The 23,015-nt window shown below is 40.3% G+C and overlaps 1 protein-coding gene across 1 annotated transcript in view; it reads right to left on the reverse strand.

The window, feature by feature from the left end:
* FMN1 (formin 1) overlaps positions 1–11,901 on the reverse strand; it is a 490,439-nt gene extending 478,538 nt beyond the window's left edge. Inside the window, exon 1 of the mRNA XM_049899606.1 lies at positions 9,914–11,901. Within this exon, the coding sequence (XP_049755563.1) occupies positions 9,914–11,780 (1,867 nt within the window). The 5' untranslated portion in view covers positions 11,781–11,901. The remainder of the gene's footprint in view (positions 1–9,913) is intronic.
* Positions 11,902–23,015: the final 11,114 nt, after the last annotated feature.

Here is a 23,015-nt window from a genome sequence, read left to right on the forward strand (position 1 = left end):
GACTTATACACGAAACAATAAGAGAATATTATAAAGTTATACATACTAATGTGATAAAATAGACAATTAAGGTCTAAAACCTGTTGTCTTGACCACAAACAATATGGAAATCAGGAGGGGCAAGATGAAAATATTAGCTATAGAAATTGAGAGAGTTTTGTAGAGGGACGATGTGGCTTGAAGTGGTTCAGAAGTAATTAGTAAGGAAAAGTGGAATTGGGTTTTTTGTTTTCTTTTACGAGTTCATCCTTAAATCTATGATTTCATATTGGAATGACATAAGTAATCAGACATGCAATCTCAATTTCTTTGCTACTTAATTTAAAAATAAAACCACCCTGATTAAATTCAAAAGCTACTGAGTCTTAAAAACTCTCATTCATCAAAAGACTTCACCAACACAATGAAAAGACAAGCTACTGACGGGGAAAATATCTTTGGAAACCATATATCTAACAAGAATCTAATAACCAAAATATATACAGAACTTCAACAACTTAACAAGAAAAAGACAAATAACCCAGTCATAAGATGGGCAAAGGACTTCAACAGACATTTCCCCAAAGAGGACATTCAAATGGCCACCAAATACATGAAAAGATGTTCAGTGTTACTAGCTGTCAGAGAGGTGCAAATCAAAACCACAATGAGATATCATTTTACTCTCACTAGGATGGCTCTGGGTAGGATGGCTAAGATTTAAAAAAAAACAGAAAATAACAAATGTTGGCAAGGATGTGAGGAATTGGGAACCCTTATTCATTGCTGATGGGAATGCAAAATGGTATAGCCATTGTGGAAAACTGTGGCAGTTCCTCAAAAAACTAAAAACAGAACTACCATATAAACCATCGCTCCTAGGTATATACCCGAACGACTTGAAAGCAGTCTCAAACAGACTTATACATCAATGTACATTGCAGCACTATTCACAATAGCTGAAAGGTGGAAACAACCTAAATGCCCATCAACAGATGAATGGATAAACAAAATGTGGTACATACATACGACGGAATACTACTCAGCCAGTAGGAGAAATAAAGTCTTGATATGTGCTACAATATGGATGGAGTTTGAGGACATTATGCTGAGTGAAATAAGTCAGTCACAAAAGGACAAATATTGTATGACCTCACTTACATGAAAGGACAAGAAAAGGCAAATGTATAGAGAACAAAGCTTATGAATAGTTACCAGGGGCTGGAGGAAAGGGGGAAAAGGGAGTTACAGTGATGGAAATGTTGCATTGATTATAGGTAAGGTTGTATAACTGAATATTGTAATTGCTGTCAATAAGTTGCATACCTGAAAAAGCTGAATTGGCAAAAGCTGTGTGATAGATGTATTTACAATAGGAAAAAAAAAAAGAAAAAGTAGCTGCTGAGGCTACTTATATACAACCAAAAACCTCATCAGGTTTGGTTTCTTGGTTTGGAGGTTTAGGGTTATGCTTCTTGATACATCACAGTTAATTGGCCTAATAGGTGTTTAGTGCCTCTGTTCTACCTCCTAGCTCGATGCATAATGCCTGGGGTCTTAAAAGGTTGCAAGTGGCCGCCCAAGGCACAACAATTGGTCCCTATTTGCCTGGAACAACAGAGGAAAACGGAGAGTCAGGAATAGGAGAAGGATATGGAATGTATGGGTAATTGCCCATACATAGGGTTCCTTTTCCTCACATGTCAGTTTCTCCAGAATCATTCTAGCAATTCCACGTGCTAGGAATGTAACCTTCCCCACCATCACCGCCATCCTCTCCTGCTTTGGTGGCAGAAAGTGCCTCTCGATGGTGCTGGAGCTATCATCAGGGCTGCTCGGCCAATGGAGCCAGGTGCCCTCACCCAAGACACTACTGCCTACCTCTCCACTACTCCTGAGAATGAGATAAGATTGGTCTAGTCCCGCGAGGTTGGTTCCACCATGTTCCTTGTCACATTGTTCTTCCACAGCACCTTCAGTAGGGAAGGGACTCTTTCTCCACACATTTGCCACACTCTATTAAGCAAACTTTGCGTTCCGTGCCTTAAAGAATTTTTAATGAAATTACTTTTTCAATTTTCATTCCGCTTTTTAACTGCAGTCCTCTCTGCCTAGGACCCAGGCATGGGTCCATGCGGGTTAGGTCAGTGGAAAATATGGAAGACATACATTGCTATTTTCAGTGCTGCCCCTCCCTTCTGAAGCTGGTACTCCCTAATGTGCCTCAAGTCCTGATTTCCTTAGGATGAGCTCTTTCCTGTGACAATCCTCTGAGCTCTCAAGCCAAAGACTCTTGACAGGCCCAACTCTAATTATCCTGACACGCCCAGGCATGCCTGAATCTAGGAAGAATATAGCTCAGGCTCTAGCTACATGTATTATTTACTCCCTCCATAATTCCTCTGTATTTTCTGTTGTATAACCTGGAAACCAACAGCTTTAATCAGTCACAAGATTATTTCTGGGTTCTCCCTCCAAACTATAAACTCAAAATTTTAAGTTAGGGGAAAAAAAAAACTTTTAGGGAAAAAATGTGAAATCTGGATGATGCAACTTTCTTATTGTCAGTAAAACTGGGTTACATGATTTAAAATCGGAATCTCAATGTTTGAAGCCCTTACTCACTTGCTTATCACGACATCCAGTCTTTCCTCACAATTGGGGATCTTTCTCCCCAATTATGCCCTCCAGGGGTCCCCAGAGGAGCCCTCCGAGAACAATAAGGAAAGCTCCTCACAAGGGTTCTGAACCTGGGGGGCCACTGCTATTGCCACTCTCCTGCTCCGTTCTCTTGTCACTCTGTTACCCTTGGGTTGCTACCAACTTCTTCCAGACCACTGAAGAAGGGCTTTTCTCTCCTCCTGGACAGCAAGAAAGTTTGCTTCTCTTCAACAGCTCTTCTACACTGCAAAACTGTTAGGCTTCTAAAGACAAAGTTCTTCCTTCTCTTCATGCCAAAGTCCATTCTCCCAAGGATGTAGGGCACTCCTAGGAAGACGTGCAAATGTTTGTACACAGGCATCTTGGCCTAGGCTTGTTTTTTTCTCATAGTACTTCTCAAACTATCCAGTTTTCCTCCCTCTTGACCGACATCTTTCAAGGACCTCACAAATTTCTCTACATCCCGTGTATGTCTGAATCCTAATTCTAATCTGGGTTCTTTTCTATAAAGCTCTGAGCCCCATGGAAAGCATTTGGTTCAACGTACCAGAATAATACATGAATATGAAAAAACTTCTAGAGCTTTCTAGGAGCACAAAGAAACTCCATAACACATTATGACAGGAAGCTGAGGTGCCAGGGTAAACAGAGAAACTCAAGGGTGGCCTAACACCGCAGCCCGGTAGCCAAACAGATGCATTAAATATGGTTCTTTTCCCATTTGGAACCCCTGATGGCATAGTGGTTAAGAGCTATGGCTGCTATCCAAAACATCAGCAGTTCAAATCCACCAGGCAGTCCTTAGAAACTCTATGGAGCAGTTCTACTCTGTCCTACAGGGTTGCTGTGAGTCCAAATCAACTCAACAGCACTGGGTTTTTTTGTTTGTTTGTTTGTGTTTGTTTGTTTTCCCCTTTAGGAATAACCTAAAAAAGTGACTATCATTATAACAGATCAGAAAGTGGATAAAGTGAGACAGGCAATAACAGAGCTATTTGCCTGATAACAGCTATAAAAATGAAGAGGCTGAGCCCAGAGTAGTGTCTACTGTCTCTAAAAAGCCCCCTCTCACTCCATGAGGAATAAAACAAAACATAAACCTTCAATATTCAGAACTTCATCAATGATAAAATACATGTAATCCAATTTCAACCTCAAAAGTTTAAGTCTTTTTTTTTCCTTTAATGCCCCAACCAATGATGCTCTGAGACAGACTGGTTGATTAGATGAACAAGTATGCCATAAATTCTTCTTCAAAATTTAATAGCTATTTATATAATCTGGGTTTCTCTTTCCCATTTTTCAATGGCTATTACTATTCATTGCAGCGTTAATCCTTCCATTTCTGTACTTCTTTAGGAGTACTTTAGATGGTAGTGTATGACCTAGGACCATGCCTTTGCTTTAAATTTTTTGCTTGGAATCCAAGAACAGAAAAAAGACCATTGAAAAACAGTATCAGAATATTAAATAGAAGATGCTACCCTCAAAGTACAATTTAACATTAATTGGGAAAAAAAATTCTTTTCTATGTAGAGCTGGTTTGGGATTTTAAAACGTCAGATCTTGGCCATAGTCCTTGCCTTTGAAACAGTTTCCCTTTTGAAAAACAAAATTTGAATGAGAGAAATACTCATCATTTATTTTATATGGAAACTAACTTCAAAACAGAAATTTTTCATGGGTAGAAAACTTATTTCATATTTCATATGCTAATTAGCTGCTCTTTGAGATAATTGGGAAGATATTTTTAAATTCTTTTTGTGCTTTTCACAAAAAGCAACAAAGCACAGTGTGATACCAATCGTCATTAAATATAAGAGCTTTGTTCTTAGAAATGAGATTTTTTGTTTTATTTTCTAAATCCATGGAATGAAAGCTGTATTACAAGATCTTTGAATTCTTACACTTCATCCATGTTTGAACTTTTAACAATAAAAGAAACATCCAATCTAATTACATTTAGAGGTAGGAAACTCACAATACAAAGAAATGCAACATTGTAATAATCATTTATTATCAAGATAACCACCGTTCAGTAACAAAACATACACCACACATATACACATACATTCTTCTTTACTCTGCTACCCATTTAAAATACCATTCTATCTTTCTATAGCCACTCACCAATTATTCAGAAAAAAAAATACAGTCACATTATACTTCCTCACCACCTATTCATATTTAGCCTCTTATAACTGAGACAGCTTTCTCAAAGGGGCTACATGCAACAGTCCTTTCTTCATCTTAATAAAAAACCAAACCCAGTGCCGTCGAGTCGATTCCAACTCATATTCGTCTTCATGGCCCTCAATTTATCTGCATCATCTCATCTTTGCCCCTCCAGACCCACTCTCCTCCCTTCTGCACTCTACTCTTGGTCTTGAGAGGCTGACCTTGTATAAACTGCATTTACCTGCTTCCTTACACTCCACCTCCTGGTCCATTCAGTCAAAAGGGGTTTACAGGCAGATGATCAAAGGAGAGTGAGGTCAGGAGATTCATTGCCCAGTTTCCTCCCTGCTTTTTTTTTTTTTTTTAGGTGTCTCTACCGCAGCCACTGTTCCTGCCAAGTGGTTTTCTCCACTAAGCTCTCCTCTCTGGGACCCAGTGAATGCTTGCTTCTCTTGCTACTTCAGGCCTGGAGGAGTTTGCTGTCAGGATCCTGTCGGATCCAGGAGTCTTTCTGAGTTGCTTTCTTCTCTTGGTTTCTGAATTATGCTTTACCTTATCAATGTGATAAAATGTATGTAATCCAATTACAATCTCAAAAGTTGAATAGTCTTTTTTTTTTTTTTTTAATACTAATTCTACCTCCCTGACTACTCCTCCTTGGCAGTTGTTTTCACAGTTCTCTGGCAACTTTCATTTCCTTTGGTAACAATGCTACAGTCTTAGCACTGAGCTTCTTTGCCTCATTGAACGACATGGGGAAAATACAGAAAAATCCTACCCTCCCCAACACATACACAGGGGGTATGCACACACCTTGAGGGGGTATATTTTTTATCTTAAAAAATAATCTAATCACTCTTCGAAAATTATAAAAATGACACATTCACCACAACCTGAGAAGGAATGCAAAAGATATGTAAAGAAAAAAAGGTAGTGCTCTTCCCCAGTGCTTCCGCATCCTTCTCATTCACCGCATTCCCTACACCCACAGTGCTATGACCTGGACAAGAATATCAACAACCCAACTGGTCTTTTTCCACACCTATCTCCATGGTATTCAACCCCATTCCAAACATATATACATGAGGAAGGGAATGCTTGTTTTTACAAAAACTGAGAGGATTCTATATATTATTTTTCAACTTGTTATCTATAAATCTAGTTTAATACTTTGAATAGCCTTATAATATTACAGAGTAAAATGTACAATAACTTAATCATTTCCATCCTGGTAGACATTCAAATTGTTTCTGGCAGTTTTTGCCACCACAAACAATGCTGCAGTAAACACCCTGATGCATATATATTACTGGTGCATATATTTATATAAGCTAGACTCCTAAAAGTGGGATTGCTGGTCAAAGGTACATATATATACATATCTTTTCAATTATGATCCTATTACTTTCTCAGGAGTGTACAGCAATACATTTCCTGCCTATTTAATTCCTATGTTGTTTTATATGGGTGTAATACGGTATATGCAATTTTAAATCATATTTTCTTTCTGAACAATTAACTACAGATAATTGTCTACATATTATACACTTTCTGTAATAATTTTACATGGTTTCATATATCCCTTAATGCTGCGAAGCTTCTTTAAAATTTTACTAGAAATGCATCAAACATCTACATTAATACGGGAGGAATATATATCTACACTTCATAATGTATGCCCAGAGAAAAATCACAGCTTTCATAGTAGTATTAGCTACAATAAAATATATTACAATTATGCTTCCTCAACCCTGAACCAGTTGACATTAACCACATCTTTTGATGGGCACAAGAATTGATCAAATGATTCACAGTATCAAGAACTATGCCTGGGGCAAATGGAAATTCCCCCTTCCATGACTTCAATCAAAGGAAAGTGATCATGAAATTGTTCGGGAGCACCCTAAAGCACTGGGCATTTTTCTGAGTATGGTGATTCAAGCTCCATGTGATTCTTCTGGCATTAGAAGGGTCTATTCAGATCAAAGGTAAATGAAAGCCAGCAATATGGAACGCAATCCCAGTACAAAGCCCCACAAACACTGCTGCACAGGTTAGCACAAGTCCCAGAGTCCCTCAAAGGTCACAGAAAATATCACATTCCACAAAGGCTTGGGAACATTCTAGAGCAGGCTCATCATCACAATGAAATACTATAAAAACAATTCCAAAGTTAACAGGGAAAAAATCACCCCTTGAGAGGACAACCCTGGTTGCCATTCACTGCTAGTATAGTCTGTTTGATCATGTCATCACCAGACAAGGCATTCCTGCACGCAGGCCTTAAAATGAAGAGTTGGGCAAATTACAAAGCCAACTGTGGGTGAGTCAAAAGCCTCTGTGATATCTCTATCCTATTTCTTTCTTGTGTGGATGGTAACGTTGGCTTTAACTGCATGGTTCTGTGAGAAGGAAAAGTGGATTTCACTGTTTCCTGGGAATTACTACTTGCCTGTAACACTAAAGTCTTCCAACTGGAAAGGGATTTGATTACTTTTGCCAAACTTAATCTTTCACTTGAGAAGTTAATGAGACCTTTTGATAATCGCAATCACATCATTTCAATAAAATGGCTAGATGTTATTTCCACAGGAAATAAATGTCTACAGGCCATAAACTCAACCTGGTTAATAGCTAACATGGGAGAAGGTGGAAGTTGGAGTCAAATAAGTGGCCAGGATACGGTAATGATAAATGAATTCTATCCCTCCATCTGGGCTTCTGGGGGCTGTCTGAGGCCATTTCTGGGGTTGGTAGGAGTAGAAATTAAGTGAAAGACATAGGCAGTTAGAATCAGGAAAATTCTCCCTGTATGGACCCACCAGCAACAGGAAGTCTTGAAGGATCCAGAATATAAAGGGGACTCAAGGCTACAGATAAGGGTAATTAGAGGGAGGAAAGGGGATAAGAACACAGGATACAGATATTTGGATACAAATCAAAGATACTATCTGGAGAACTCCTTCACTCATTCTTCTCAAAGAAGGGCCAATAAGAGAGAATTCTTGATGTCCTGGCAGAGAGTGTCCAGTTAAAAGAAGTTACCCATGTCAGATAAATAGGTTTCTTCCACTCCCACTCTCCTTCCCCTTCCATACTCTGCTTTTACAAGGTTAGAAGCCTGAGAAATCTCCCTGGCAAGGAATTTTATTATTCTTATGCCTGGCTTCTGAAAGTACTAAGGAACATCCTCAGGAAAGACAGTGTCCAAATTAAAGGAAACGGTTATGGGCAATTGTATGGAGACATCAAGGGAAAGTAAAATCATCCATTGCACTTATCCCTCAGTGGGCTCATGGTCAGCCACCAAGAGAAACTAAGTATTCTCTGTGTGCCTGCCTTGACCCAGATACAAAGGAGCTTTTATAGTTTCTTATATAGTAAAAGGAGAACAAGACAATAAAACCCATTGCCACTGAGTCGATTCCTACTTATAGTGACCCTGTAGGACAGAGTCGGACTGCCCCACAGGGTTTCCAAGGAGTGGCTCTGGATTCAAACTGCTGGCTTTTTGGTTAGCAGCTGAACTCTTAACTGCTGCGCCAGACAACCCTAAATCAGAAAATAAAAGAGTTATTAAAGATCATTGTATTTAAGGAAAAGTTTCAGGATAAGGGGCTCACACAATCCTAGAATTTGGTGTGATTTCTAAAAAGAGCCCTCTAGAGTTAACGCATGGGCTATTCCATGCCCATGCTTCCAGAAGTCTCTCGCCCAATAATTCTGGAGACATTCCTTTCGAAGTATTTCCAAGGCTCCAATGTCCACAGAGGAAAAGAATTTTCATCACCAGGGTTCTGTGATATACGATATAAAACCTCCAACTCTATGAGTTTACTGGTGGAGCAAACTGGTTATATACTGAAAGTCCCAAGTCTTACCAAACTAAGATTGATATATCACAAAAAGAAGATGAAAAGCATTTGCGCTTTTAAGGAACCATCCCCTGGATCAATGGTTTAGATAGAGAAGCTCATAAAATGTCAAGAGTTCAAAACACGCAGAGAAATTTTGAAATTCCTCTTTCCTAGATAGGTATTTTTATCTCAAAACGACAGCCATGATGTTTTCTCTAACATTTAACAGACCATATATCACATTACAAGTTACGCTCTAGACAAAGGATTAGCCATATGCTGTTAAAGGATCGCTGAAAAAGAGCATATTACCTACACAATGGCATACAAAACCCCAAGCATTCAGCCATACCAGCCTAGAAAAGGTAATGAATACAGGAGTGACATTTCTTACATACTGTCTTTTTTGGTCTTTAGGCCACTTACTGAACCCCCAAAATTATTTTCACGTAAAATTTTCAATCACATTAAGAACACAATCCAGATTAGTTCTGCAGCATCTTTTGAGTAAGAAACTATGTTATAACAGTAAGAGTAGAAGCTCATAAATGAAACGTTAACTTTCAAATAAACAGTTTCACCATGCTTGTTTTAGGAATGAAAAAATCAGAGTAAAAACATGTGAACCAAGCTTCTTCAAAGTAGACTAAATTCATCTCTGTTCTGGTAAAAAGAAAAAAAAAAAGTTTTTGCCATAAAATAATGGAGTTTATAGAGGTAATTATCAAAAACAAACAAACAAACAAACAAAACCCTCCAAACACAGACAGCTGAGAATAGACACAGTGTGCTGCGCTTTTGCTCTTCTGCTCAGAGTATCCCAGCAAACACAACTATTTACTACTCCAGCTGCACAAACACGGGACGAATTTAGGTCCAGGAGCCAATTACCCAGTGTTAGCCATAAAGGCAATGACAGGTTACTACATCTCTTGGCCTGTTCCTGTTTCTTTCAGAGTCCTGTGTTAAGCAACCAAGGAGGTAGCTTTACAGTGTGCCAAAAAAAAAAAAAAAGTTATTTAAAAAGCACTGCTTCTGGAAGCAGCTACACCTCCTGCCCCCTAAGTCAGCACCATTTTCACCATCTTCACACTCTCCTGTACCATTCTCAGTTTTCTTGCCACAAGCCTAGAGGTTTTAGTTCATTGTTTATTAGCTAGTCTCTGAATAGCAGAAGCAGAACAACCGTCTTTGAATTACCCAGGAAGAGATTTAAAACATCTTAAGCAGGAACTAACCTGGAGGTGACTGGTGCTGGAGCCGATCCGTGGTCTTCCCTGGCCCCAGGCTCTTTTCCAAAGGTTCCCCAGGCACCAACCGAGGTTCGCCTGCTCTGAGGGAGGCTGAGCTGGCTCCTTTGGGCTCCGTGACCTTCGCAGAGGATGGTGGCTCCAACGTGTCTGCAGAGGGGGGCCCAGAGATGGCACCACGCTTCCTAGCAGGAGAGTCATTAAGAGCCGCTTCCCTCTCACCAGGCAGTGAAGGGAGCCGGAGGATCCTGTGATGTTGCTGAGGGCTGGGGAGCCTTGGAGATAGAGGAGAAGAAACAGGTGGCTTCTGCCTGTGTGTGCCGGACTGGGGCTGAGGGGATAAATTATTAAAGACCATGCCAAAAGTTGCCAGCACCGCGGACGTCAGCCTCTCCTCATCACCTCTGGGTTGTGAGGAGTCGTGGCCTACGCTGTGGGGCAGATTCAGAACCAAGGTTTTGTGGCCACTCAGAGGCAACCCCATTTTTCTCTTGCTTCTGGTTTCTGGGAGTGTGTGGGTGGCTTTCATGCTGAGGAGGAAGCCCAGCCTTTTCCCTTCAGAGGCTTCATCTAACTTCTCGCTCTCTATCACCTTCAGGAGTACCTTGTTTACAGCCCCCTCGGCACTGGCTGACGTACTAGAAGTGGAGACACTTAATGTGGCTGACAACTGGTCCCCTTGCTGCTCTCTGCTCCACAACCTGGAATACTGAGCCCTGGCCTCAGCTCCTGGGAGGGTGAGCAAGTTGGCTTTGGATACAAACTCAGCTTGGGGTTCTGAACCAAGAGCAATCCTTTCCTCGTCCTCAGCGTGCGTTTGAACTACTCTTTGCACCCGAAAAGACAGATTCTGGACTTTGGCCACCACTTTGGAAACAGGTTTCTTCCTGCAAGTCTGCTCGGCTGACTTCTCCCTCCAGCCGCTCTCTGCCTCTGGATGCTTCTCAGGGTCCTTGTGGTTTTCAGACAAACCTGTCTGCTGATGCTCCAGCCTTTGAGGCCTCCTCTGTGGTCCCTGAACACCATCAACTCCTGCCTCGGGGAAGCTGTGGTCAGGAGGCAGTACCCCTCTCCCAGGCCCAGTGTCCTCAGAAGCCACCCCAAAGCTCCCAAAGCCAGGGTCTGCATCCAGTGTCCTGGGAATCTCTGGGGGGCAGCTCTCTCTCCTCTGCAGGGATGTGGTACGTGCCCCATTTGGGACCAAGTTCCCTCTTTCCTCCAGGAGACCAGGCCTGGCTTGAAAAGGAGGAAAGGAGTTGCTGGAATAGATGTGATCCTTCCCCAACTGAGCAGCAGATTTCGGGCCCCCATGCCCTTTTCTTCTTATCCTTTTCTGTGGAAGTGTCTGAAAGCTCTCTCTCCTCCCGCCGAACCTCCGGGGCTTTTTATTCCCATGGGTGCTCCTCTTATTGAGAGAGCCCACTGGGGGCTCTCCTTGCCAGTCGCCAGCACCCTGGAAACAGTCATCCTCAGGTGCCAGGCTGACGGACAGCTCAGGCAGCTTCCCCTCCTGGTTGCCCATTGCAATCCCCAGGACGTGGTCGGAGCTCAGCAGGCTGGCCAGCAGTCGCTCCCTCTCCGCTGTGAGGTTGTACAGCTCAGTTAGAATGTCTTTCGTGGGCGTTCGCTTGAAGAAAATGTCGCCTGGATGTTCGTTCGGCCACTGGCTGAGGCTGATGATGTCTGACCCCTCCCTGACTTGGTAGCAGTTATGAAAGCCTTTATTGGATTTGTCTAGAGTTACAGTGCCCTTGTATGAGAATCCTCTGACTTCCCCGCTTGGAAGACAGAAGCTGACGTAGCAGAGTTCGGTAATGGGCTTATGCAATTGGAGGGTACAGTGAGTGCCTTCCATTATGCCTAACTAATTATTCATGCCTCGGAGATGTCGGTCTGTGGTCAGGCCTCCCAGGCTCCGGTGGTGGGGCATGTGATGGCGGGTATGCAAGGAAAGCAGCTGACAGTCATTTCCAGCAATGAGACTGCCTGTTAGAGGAACAGGGGAAGAAAGCAGCTTGTCTAACAGAGTGCACACACATCACACGCCACAGTAAATCAAAGCAAAGCCATGACTTCTCTTTCCTCTCTGGCAGACCTCAACTGTCTCAAGATACAGGTCAAGAGGCTGATTTCAGCCTTTTCTGCACTCCTACACCACCCTTGAGCAACAGAGCTTTTCTAGAGCTGAGAGATGTGAGAGCACTCTTACCTTAACCCCAGTACAAAAGCCCTCTTTGCCCACATGGGGATTCACTGTATAGCCTAGTGCAGATTTCAACTTCTCCAGGTCTGTTTATGTTCCATAAAACAGAGCTATCATATCTCCCACAACTCCTGAGGAGAGGGGGCTTTTGAGATCCTTAGAAAACATGGCCATTTTAATAACTCACGTTTAGAATACTACTTTGCAAAATGAGTCAAGCCTTTTACTCTCCAAAAAGTACCTTCTAACATCTGATAGTAGTCCCTGGGTGGTGCAAACGGTTAACACACTCAGCTGCTAACCATAACATTGGTGGTTCAAGTCCATCCAAAGGTGCCTCAGAAGATAGGCTTAGCAATTTACTTTTGAAAAATCAGCCATTGAAAATCCTATGGAGCACAGTTCTACTCTGACACACACAGAGCGGCCGTGAGCTGGAATCAACGTGATGGCAATCAGTTTAATATTAGGTATTAATTTTCTATTTAACTTAAAGCACAATGTGAGGGAAATGTATTAGGCTAAAAATTTGGATTCTCTTTTGAACACAACTCATATTTTTTTTCTCATATATTCACTTTTAGCTAAAACAGCTAAAAGTGAACATTGAAAAGGCCCTAAGTAACTAACTCATTAGAAGTCTTAATCAAGATTTTTGTTTGTTTTCTACTTCTTGTCTCAGAGGGCAAATGGTATGGCATAAGGCAAGCAAAAATCTACAAGCCACCACTGGCCTTGTGTGGATTTTCAGTGACTTCACCGCAGAAGTGGTTGAAATGACACATAAGCAGTGGAGGTGGCAGCTCCCTCGTGTGATTTGAGGGATATCATTAAAGCCTCCACAACCTCTAATACCAGCATCCCCTCACACAAATATGGGGCTTAGAATTCTATATTGTAAAATATTTATTTTTTTAAATTAAGGTATTACCCAGTCTTCAAGAGTAGCTTACTTAAAAGAAATATGGGGCTTTGAATTCTGTTTTAAAATACAGGAAGGGTAACACGATAACCATTTGTTAATCATTGATATCTCTGGTGAATTGTTTTCCTCAGGTCTTTCCTAACTGGTTCTAAACGGGGAAAAGCTAAATAAAAGTATATTTTGAGTAGAGAAGAGAAAACGAAGGGAAAGTTTTGTAGTAGACACTCCTTGAAAAAGACAGACCAAACTAAGAGTGATAAAGGTAAAAAATGGAGACGTGGTCAACCCAAAAGTGTCTGAAGGAATTGAAGTGCCCACAGAAAGGGTTAGAAGGGCATGAAGCGAAAAAGCACACAAGATGGGAGGCCAGTAGAGTCTTCACCTCTTTCACAATTTTCTAAGCAGCCGTTCTCATTCATGGAGCTCTGGTGGCACAATGGTTGAGCACTGAGCTGCTAACTGTAAGATTGGAAGTTTGAATCCTCCAGCTGCTCCTTGGAAACCCTATGGGGCAGTTCTACTCTGTCCTATAGGGTCACTATGAGTCTGAATCAACTCAACATCAATAGATTTAATGGGTTATTCTTATTTACGTAGTCATACTTCTAAAACCTTTCTAAAATGTTCACCACTGGCCTTTCCTAAAGATGGACACATATATAGATACCTAGTAGTTAACTGGTACAAACTCTGTGGATAATATATACAAGAACTCACTTGGGCTAGTACTTTTAAAAAAAATTTTTTTTATCATGTATTTTTTAGTAACTAGTTACACATGCAATTGCTGAGTTGCCAACAACCACTGTGCACCATTCTGAGCACTAAGCATCAGGAGTTCAATCTATGAATGCTTGGGAAAGCTGAAGGGAAGCAGCAGAAGTACTATTCTGAGGTACGTAAAGGTGGGAGGTGCCCTTCGCTATCTTCCAGCATCATTCTCCTCTAGCTCTTCTTGCCTCCTGAGAGTTCCTGGATTAGGAGAAGTCTGTGGTGTGTGATGTGGGAAGAGTTAAAATTTTTTGCAATCTGTTCAAGGATTTTGTGTTCAGCACAATGTTCACACCAAGATTTCAAAGAGGAACATGACTGCTTATTCCAAAAGCCTAATTCCCTGAAAAAGGAAATTCTTACACATAGAGACATATGTGTGTATGCCTTCATTCTGTTATCTTATTTAATCAGCAAATACCTCTTTTACAGATGAGGAAAATGAAATTCAGGGACATCAAGAATTTATCTAAGGCCATATGGCTTGGAAGAAGCAAGTTCCAAACCTAGGTCTGTCTCACTTCATTGCTTCATAGATTTACTCATCTACTCCCTTCTATTGAGGAAACTGACTTTTCATTAGGTTTTCAGGGAAGTTTGAGTAGAGGAGTTTCCTTTATTTTGCTAACTTGGCTTTACTCATACAGTTTCTCAGCATTGTCTCTCATTGTGCTACCTTTACCACTCGCTGGGTAGCTTCAGCATGTTTGATCAGATAAAGTACTGCTCCCTAAGGTCATCCTTTAAACAACATAATCTAGGGCAAGGGCACTAGAAATTCCCTGGTGCTGGAAGTGAAAACTGTGTCTGTCAAGTGGAACCCAAATAAGACTTTAATTCAGAAATTAAGGGGTGGGGAGTTTCATATGAAAGCTATATTCATTGTGAGAGATGGTTATGCCAGACCTGTGGTGCTCTACTACAGGGGTAAGTACTTTTTCTCCTGGTCTTTATAATTCTTGGTTACCTAAATAGAGGAAATATCATGTTTAGTACTCTGTGTATTATGGATGAGAAACTAAAGTCAAGATTTAGGAAATTATAACATTCTATTTTATAGCATAAAGCCACCTTCCAAGACAAAAAGCTACTATTAAGAACAAACCACTTCACATTATTGAGTTTTCAGCCCAAAAACTGAGAACCAGAAGTGTGTAAGAGATTCATATTGGACATAGGCTAAGGAGATTGGACACCCCAGAAGCCATGGGTAGCCACTGAAGGATACTAAGCAAGGAATGTTCCTTAATTAGGTTTGTATTATAGAAAGATTACTCCAGAATCAAGGTCAAGAATAGATCAGTGAGGGAAGAGGCTGGAGGTATAAAATATCCAGACGGTCCTTTCAGTGGTGCAAAAAGAAGTTTTATGGGCTGAACTAAGGCAGTGACAATGTGGATGGAGAAGAGGCAATCGATTTAGGAAGAGAGAATTGATTGGATATGTGTGAGAAAGAAGAGTTTATTTCCATGTTTCTAGATTTAAGTGACTAGACAGATTGTGGTGCTATTCACAAAGGTAAGAAATGCAAGATGATGAATTCAGTTTTAGGTACCTTGAATTTGAGGTATCAGTGGAACATCTAAGCAGACATGTTGAATAGACTGTTAGATGCAAGGAACTAGAGCTCAGGGAGGAGATCTAGACTTGAGTTATACATTTAGAAGTAATCATACAACATGATGGAGTTTCAACTCCAGATAAGATTACATAATCATACCCTATCCTGTCTCTCCCACTGAATATAGCTATAGAACGCACGGAGCAACTGTACGAGTACTCTGAAAAGTAAACAGTAGCAAGCAGGTTGATGAAAAAAGAAAAAAAAAAAACAGGATTTTGACGTATCACCCAACTGTAAAGCAGCTGAGTTTACCAATTTTTTCTTCCAGTATCCCTCTGGCCTGGACTCAAACCAATTTGAAACATGGAAGTGAGTATCAGCACAAAGAACGCTCCAGGAGACATTCTCTAGTAGATGATCAAGACTGAAAAAAAGGTCTCCTAACACCAGTGGCAGCGGGAGCCTGTAGGCTTTGATCAGAGGAGGTGTACTCCCAAGAGGATGAGGGCGAAACTTCACTGCTTTTTTTCTCTCTCTGTTCTCCCACTGCTTGACCTTAGACATAGCACACTTGCAAGAAGTATGCAGTAGAACAAGATGATGAAAGTTCCACCTTTCTGGCTGGAATACTGAAAAGCAGAGTTCCAGAAATTCCAAAACTATGGAAGAGATTTCAGAAAGGGAAGAGCTTAGAAAGTGACGCCATAAGATGTTTAGGAACTTCTAGGTTCTGTACAGATGTGGATCTGGTCCTAAATAGAATATAAAGGATTCTATTTAGTTTCAAAACTAACCTAAGAGAGATCATTGCCCAGGCCCAAAATACAACATTTAATTTGAAAACTAAACTCAGAGAGACCATTTCCCAGGTTCCAGACTGGTCACTGAGTGTTACATACATGGGACAGGTCCAAAGCACCTTTCAAAGGCTTTCAAAATGAAACTGACATTAAAACCACAACCAAAAGAAGGTTTATTGGAACTTGTGGTCTGAACCAAACTATCTACTTGTTAAAAATAAATCAACGTTTTCCACAGAATGTAAACAATATCCAGAGTTTTATAACATAATACAAGTAGTCGATTACAACATGTTCAAGTTATAACAAAAATTACTTACGGCTGTCTGTTTTTGTTTGTTTCTGGTACATTTCATTGTTAGTAATATACGGCAGCATGTAATTTGCTAATGTTATCTTTCTTGGATGTTCCCTCACAGACGGTCAATTTTATGATTTACTGCTCAAAACACTGCTGTATTTATAAAGATACTGATGATAAAAGGCAATAATGATGAAAACTAAGAAAAAAAAACAAGGCATTTGACTTACATCAGAACCAACTTACAATGGAGTCACTGGAATGGAACTCCATCGTAAGTCAGGGACAACTTATATTCAAAATATTCAGGAGACGATCCAATGTTATTTGGCATACAAAGAAACAGGAAAATCTCAACTCACATGGGAAAATCAATGAACAGAACAGATGCCAATTTTGAAATGATACAGATGTTGGAATTGTGTGACCAAGGCTTAAAGCATCCCTAAAAAAAAAAATGCTCCAAGAAGTAAGGGTAAACACTCTTGAAATAAGTGGAAAGATAGAAAGTGTCAGCAAAGAAATAAGAAATATAATAAAGTCCTGATACATGCTACAAGGATGAACCTTGAAAACATTATGCTAAGTGAAATAAGTCAGTCAGAAAAGGAAAAATATTCTATGATCCCACTTATATGAAGTATCTAGAATAGGCAAATGTATACCTCACTGCCATCAAGTTGATCCCAACTCAAGGTGTCCCTACAAGACAGAGTAGAACTGCCCCATAAGGTTTCCAAGGCTGTAAATCTTTAAGGAAAGACTGCCACATCTTTCTCCCACACAGCAGCTGTTGATTTCAAACCACTGACCTTCAGTTAGCAGCTGAGCACCTAACCATTGCACCATCAAGCCTCCTGGCAAATGTATAGAAACCAAAATTACCAGGAGTGAGAGAGAAGAAGAAAGAGGACGTAACTTCTTGGGAGGCACTGGGCATCTGTTAAGAATGATGGAAAAATTTGGTAAGAGAGAGTGGTGATGGTTACATAACATGATAAATGTAATTAATGCCACGGAAGTGTACAAGTAAAAAATAATGAAATACGAAGTGTTTTTTTTAATATATAAACTTACCACAACTAAAAAAATGAGAACCAAAATGGAAATTTTAGAACTGAAAAAATAGCAATAAAAAACTGATTGGATGGGCACAATAGAAGAATGGCGATACAGAGGAAAGAGTCAATAAGCCTGAAGATAGCTTAATAGAAACTACCAAATCTGTGCAACAGAGAGAAAAATGAGGAAAAAAAGAAAAAGAGATTTGCAAGGATCTAAGAGACAAAAATGAAAAGATTAATATTTATGATCTCAGAGACCCACAAAGGAGGAATAAGAATCTAGTACGGAAAATTTTTTTTTTTTAAATAATGGTTGAACACTCCTAAAATTTTGCAAAAGATATAAACCTATGGATTGAAGCATCTCAGTGAACCCTAAGGAGGATATACCCAAATAAATCCATGCCCAGACACATTATAATCAAACTGCTGAAAATAAAAGACGAATACAAAATCTTGAAAGCAGCAAGAGTAAAATGGTGCACTACTTATGGAAGGGGGAGGGAGACTTCAATCACTGCAGATTTCTCATCAAAAGCCACAGATGCCCAAAGAAAGTAGAACATTTTTAAGTACAAGAAGAAAAGACCTGTCGACCCAGAATTCCATAACCCCCCCCAAAAAAACCTGTTGTTATGGAGTTGATTCCAACTTATAATGACCCCACGTGTTACGGAGGAAAACTGCCCTATAGGATTTTCTTGCCTGTGATGTTTATGGAAGCAGTTTGCCAAACCATTCTTCCATGGAGCTGGCAGGTAGGTTCAAATTGGCAACCTTCAGGTTACTAGTTGAGAACAAACCATTTGTGCCACCCAGGAACCTTCTTAATCCCTAGAGCCTCCATAATAAAAGTACATTTTTCTTCTTCAGTTCTCTAACAGTAACAGAAGTAATATATCCAGTTTTAAATCCTTAACTTCTTAGCTTCAGCCTCTTGTAGCACTTCATTTTAGAGACCTGTTACATTTTTCTTATATAATTTTCTCTGCTACATATTCTTTTGCACAGGAATCGTGTAAAAAGAGTGACAATCCCTGAGACCAGAAGAACTAGATGGTGCCTGGCCACAACCGATGACTGCCCTGACAGGGAGCACAACACAGAGAACCCCTGAGGGAGCAGGAGATCAGTGGGATGCAGACCCCAAATTCTCATAAAAAGACTGAAACTAGAGGAATCCTGGTGGTCATGGTCCCCAAACCTTCTGTTGGCCCGGGACAGGAACCATTCCCGAAGACAACTCATCAGACATGGAAGGGACAGGACAATGGGTAGGAGAGAGATGCTGATGAAGAGTGAGCTACTTGTACTAGGTGGACACTTGAGACTGTGTTGGCATCTCCTGTCGGGAGGGGAGATGGGAGGATAGAGAGGGTTAGAAACTAGCAAAATTGTCACGAAAGGAGAGACTGGAAGGGCTGACTCATTAGAGGGAGAGTAAGTGGGAGTATGGAGTAAGGTGTATATAAGCTTATATGTGACAGACTGACTTGATTTGTAAACTTTCACTTAAAGCTCAATAAAAACTATTAAAAAAAAAAAAAAAAAGAGTGACAATCATAGCCATGGTGTTGTACCTACAGATGATGAAGCCCATTTCAACTAGGACCACCAGGGATTAAACCACAGGGTATGGAAAATGAATGGAGTGGTTTTTGGGTTGTAGATTTCAACACTGGTCATGTGGTTTGTGGCAGGATACAGGGCAAAAATAGGTCACAGGGAATCATAAAAAATAAATAAATAGTGTCTCACCCTTGGAATTCTGAAACATATACATTTCAAGAGTTGTGTTCCAGTTCCAAGGTAAAATACTCTTATACCAGGTTCTGAAATCAACAACTGGGGGCAAATGGACTTCTTCGTGTCATGATTTTGTAACTTCTGTAATCAAGTAGGGAAGGTGCCCACAGTACTGCAGTCTCAAGGCCTCAGCATTTAACGAAGAATTTCAAACAAAAGTCACTGACATTGAATAGTAGAAACTAGCAGGTGGAATGAACTATTTTAATTGTAAGGTAAAATCACTTGGAAAAAACAAGTTTCTCCTCTGAACGCACAAGAGCACAGGTATTGATACATCAGTGGCACAAAAACATCCAGCTTCCCTGAACTTTTTTTTTTTTTATTAAAAAAAAAATTTTTTTTTTTTTTTTCCCTCAACTTGACAACCACAGGGCATCTTAGAGGAAACTTGTGAAAAATGACTGTTTCATGTTTTCTGATCCCGGGATGTGTTTTTTAATTAGCTTTTTTTATAATCGTGGACATCCAGAGTCCAAGCAAATTAACACAGATTACTGCAAAGAAACACAAACATTTCTCAAACACTTCAACTTCCCTTCCATAGTTTGAAATTATTTTTTATCAAAACAGTTCTGCATATCCTCCACTATCATCAATGAAAATTTATAGAGTTTATTCTGGAAGCACAGAGTAACTGTCTACAGTTCTTTCTAAATACCTCACTCTCAACCAAAGAAAAGGCTGCCAGGATTCAACTATCAGTTAGCATCCCTGGCCATCTCTGCTAGTGTCAGTACCTGGATATACGTACCACATGCACTTTCTTCCTACAGACACCATGTCCTTTGTGGAATGAGAAATTTAATCTTAGATTTCTAACTCACTAACAGCTTATTACTTGATGACATCTACTAGATTACCAAGAAGCTGTAGAAGTCTTCCTCTTTGAAGTAGAAAAATGTCTGCCTTGAACAAACGATCTTCAACCTCAACTCTCTGGCAGTGCACCATGTCAAAAGAAATTTCAGGGCAGGGTAAACTCCTCTCTGTGACAATCCATTACGAAGTCAGAGAGCAGAGCTGAATCGTCACATGTATTTTACATCTGAGAAACCAGAGGAAAAAGAACTGTAAATCTTAGGAGGAAAAAGAACTGTAAATCTTAGGAGGAAAAAGCAGAGTAGGGTTAAATATACCAGCACTACAATTCCATGCTGGGTTTACAGGACTATTTCAAGCAGCATTGCCTCAGTTTACCTCGAACAAAATGCAGTAGCTCTGTAGGGGCCACACGTTAAATTATACATCTTAATTTGGTCTATGAAGTGACCTTCTCTAGCTGTGCTCCATGCAAAAGCAGTTTGATTCCTGGGGAGTCTTCATGTCTTCCATTTCCTCTGGCAAGCTCCAGGCTGACATTCTCTCCACAACCACAGTGCTGTGGTGATTTGTTCCTTTGACTCTTTTTCCAGTAAACAAATAGATTATTTCATGATACAACAATGGAAGTATCTGTTATACCTCATCATAATGGGAAATTATTGCCTTTTAGTAGATGTTATCCAGTGTCCGTAACATATTTCACCAATGCCTAAAATTAGATCCAAGAATTAGCTGCAGTCATTCTGTCTTCTTAGTGTAGACTTCCTAATTGAGTTTGGCCATAAAAGGCCAATGCAAAGCTTTCTTTGCTCGGCCAGTGGCACAGTCATAATTTGTGATTCCATTTGAGCCCAATTCTGGTAAGATAAATTATGGAACTTTTCCATTTGTCTGCTCAGATTCATGCTCCACACTTTTCCACACCACCCTAAGCAACAGGAGACTGACCTTTATGGGCTCAATCAACAAGCTTCCTTGCTCTCTGGCTTCCACTGCAAAATACCAGCAGCAAATCACAGGGCAGAATGGAAAAGGAATCAGGATATTTATTCCTCTGGCTCCCTCCTTCCTGGGCTATGGTTTGGCAGTAGGCATGTTCTCTAATGACAGCCACAGCTCCTCTTAGGTAGACTTCCTTCAGCTAGAGCTACTTTCTCTAGGGACCAGTTACTGCTCCCTTCCCTTGCTCTTCAGGCCTAGGTAGCTCTTAATTTTGCCTCTCATGTGTGAATTTGGACATGGTAATGCCTGCCTATCTCCTTTCCACAAACCTTTGGACTGCAGTTACTGTTCTTCAAATAGAAGAAATAAAAAGAAAGGTATGTTTACAATAGCTTCCTAGTTTTTCTCCCCCAGAGATATTGTTACTTGCCTTCAAAAAACCTACAAACTATAGGAGTAATAATAAAATTATCTACATTATAAAGCAGAAAGATTCATTCTATAAGACGTCAAAGAACAAATCACAGGGGTTCAAAGATAGGAGAGACCGCATCATGTCTGTAGGATCAGGAAATTTTTCAAGAAGAAAAAAGCATTTGAAATAGTTCTTCACTAAAGGATGGGATTTTGACAGGTGGGGATTAAAGAAAGGGAATTCCAAGAAAAGGGAATATCATACAAGATTGGAAAATCAGCTAACACGTACAAAGGGAAAAAATGATTCTCTGTTTTGTTTTTAAGTATGTATCAGGAGAGATAAGTCAATAAAGATAGAGTAACATCACATTGTAGAAAGCCTTGACTCTAGCTTGGTGGAACGTTAACACTAATTTCATAGATGAATGGAAAGCCATTGATGGGTTTTGATCAGGGAAGAAGTATAATCAGCATTAAACTTCAGGAAGATTAACTTGGCAGTAGTGTCAGAATAGATTGAGTAGAAAGAGATCAGGTATGAATTTGAGAATGAGGAGCTAGGGGCATCAAATTCTGCAAAGAGGTTGAGAGAGAAACAAATTAGGAGAGAAGATTATGGACAGAGTTTCAGACACAATTTTAATATCGTAACAAACCCGGTAATTATGAGCCCAAAAGACAGAAAAGGCCACATAAACTAGAGACTACAGCAACCTGAGACCAGAAGAACTAGATGGTGCCTGGCTACAGATGATAACTGCCCTGACAGGGAACACAACAGAGAACCCTTGAGGAAGCACGAGAGCAGTGGGATGCAGACCTCAAATTCTCGTAAAAAGACCAGACTTAATGGTCTGACTGAGATGAGAAGGACCCCAGAGGTCATGGTCCCCAGACTTCTGTTAGCTCAATACAGGAACTATTTCCAAAGCCAACTCTTCAGACAGGGATTGGACTAGACTATGGGATACAGAATGATACTGGTGAAGAGTAAGCTTCTTTGATCAAGTAGACACATGAGACTATGCGGGCAGCTCCTGTCTGGAGAAGAGATGAGAGGGCAGGGGGGTCAGAAGCTAGCCGAATGGACACAAAAATAGAGAGTGGAGGGAATGCTGTCTCATTAGAGGGCGAGCAACTAGGAGGACACAGCAAGGTGTATATAAGTTTTTGTACAAGAGGCTGACTTAGTTTGTAAACTTTCACTTAAAGCACAACAAAAATTAAAAAAAAAAAATTATGTCCACAATTCCTGCAGCTGAAGGCATCACACAGAAGGTATCTTAGAGTTTTTTTTCACACTATTTACATATAATTTTAGAAGTATTCCCAGACGATTCCATAAATTCACTGTGAACAATCTGTTAATTGATCCCAATAGAAAGGGAAAAACATAAAAAGGATATTACTATATCAGAAGCCAAAAACCGCAGCTGGCCAAATGCAGGCTTAGAAAGAATAAAAAGGAAGAA

This window comes from Elephas maximus, chromosome 10, assembly GCF_024166365.1.
Source record: "Elephas maximus indicus isolate mEleMax1 chromosome 10, mEleMax1 primary haplotype, whole genome shotgun sequence".
Taxonomy (NCBI): Eukaryota; Metazoa; Chordata; class Mammalia; order Proboscidea; family Elephantidae; genus Elephas; species Elephas maximus.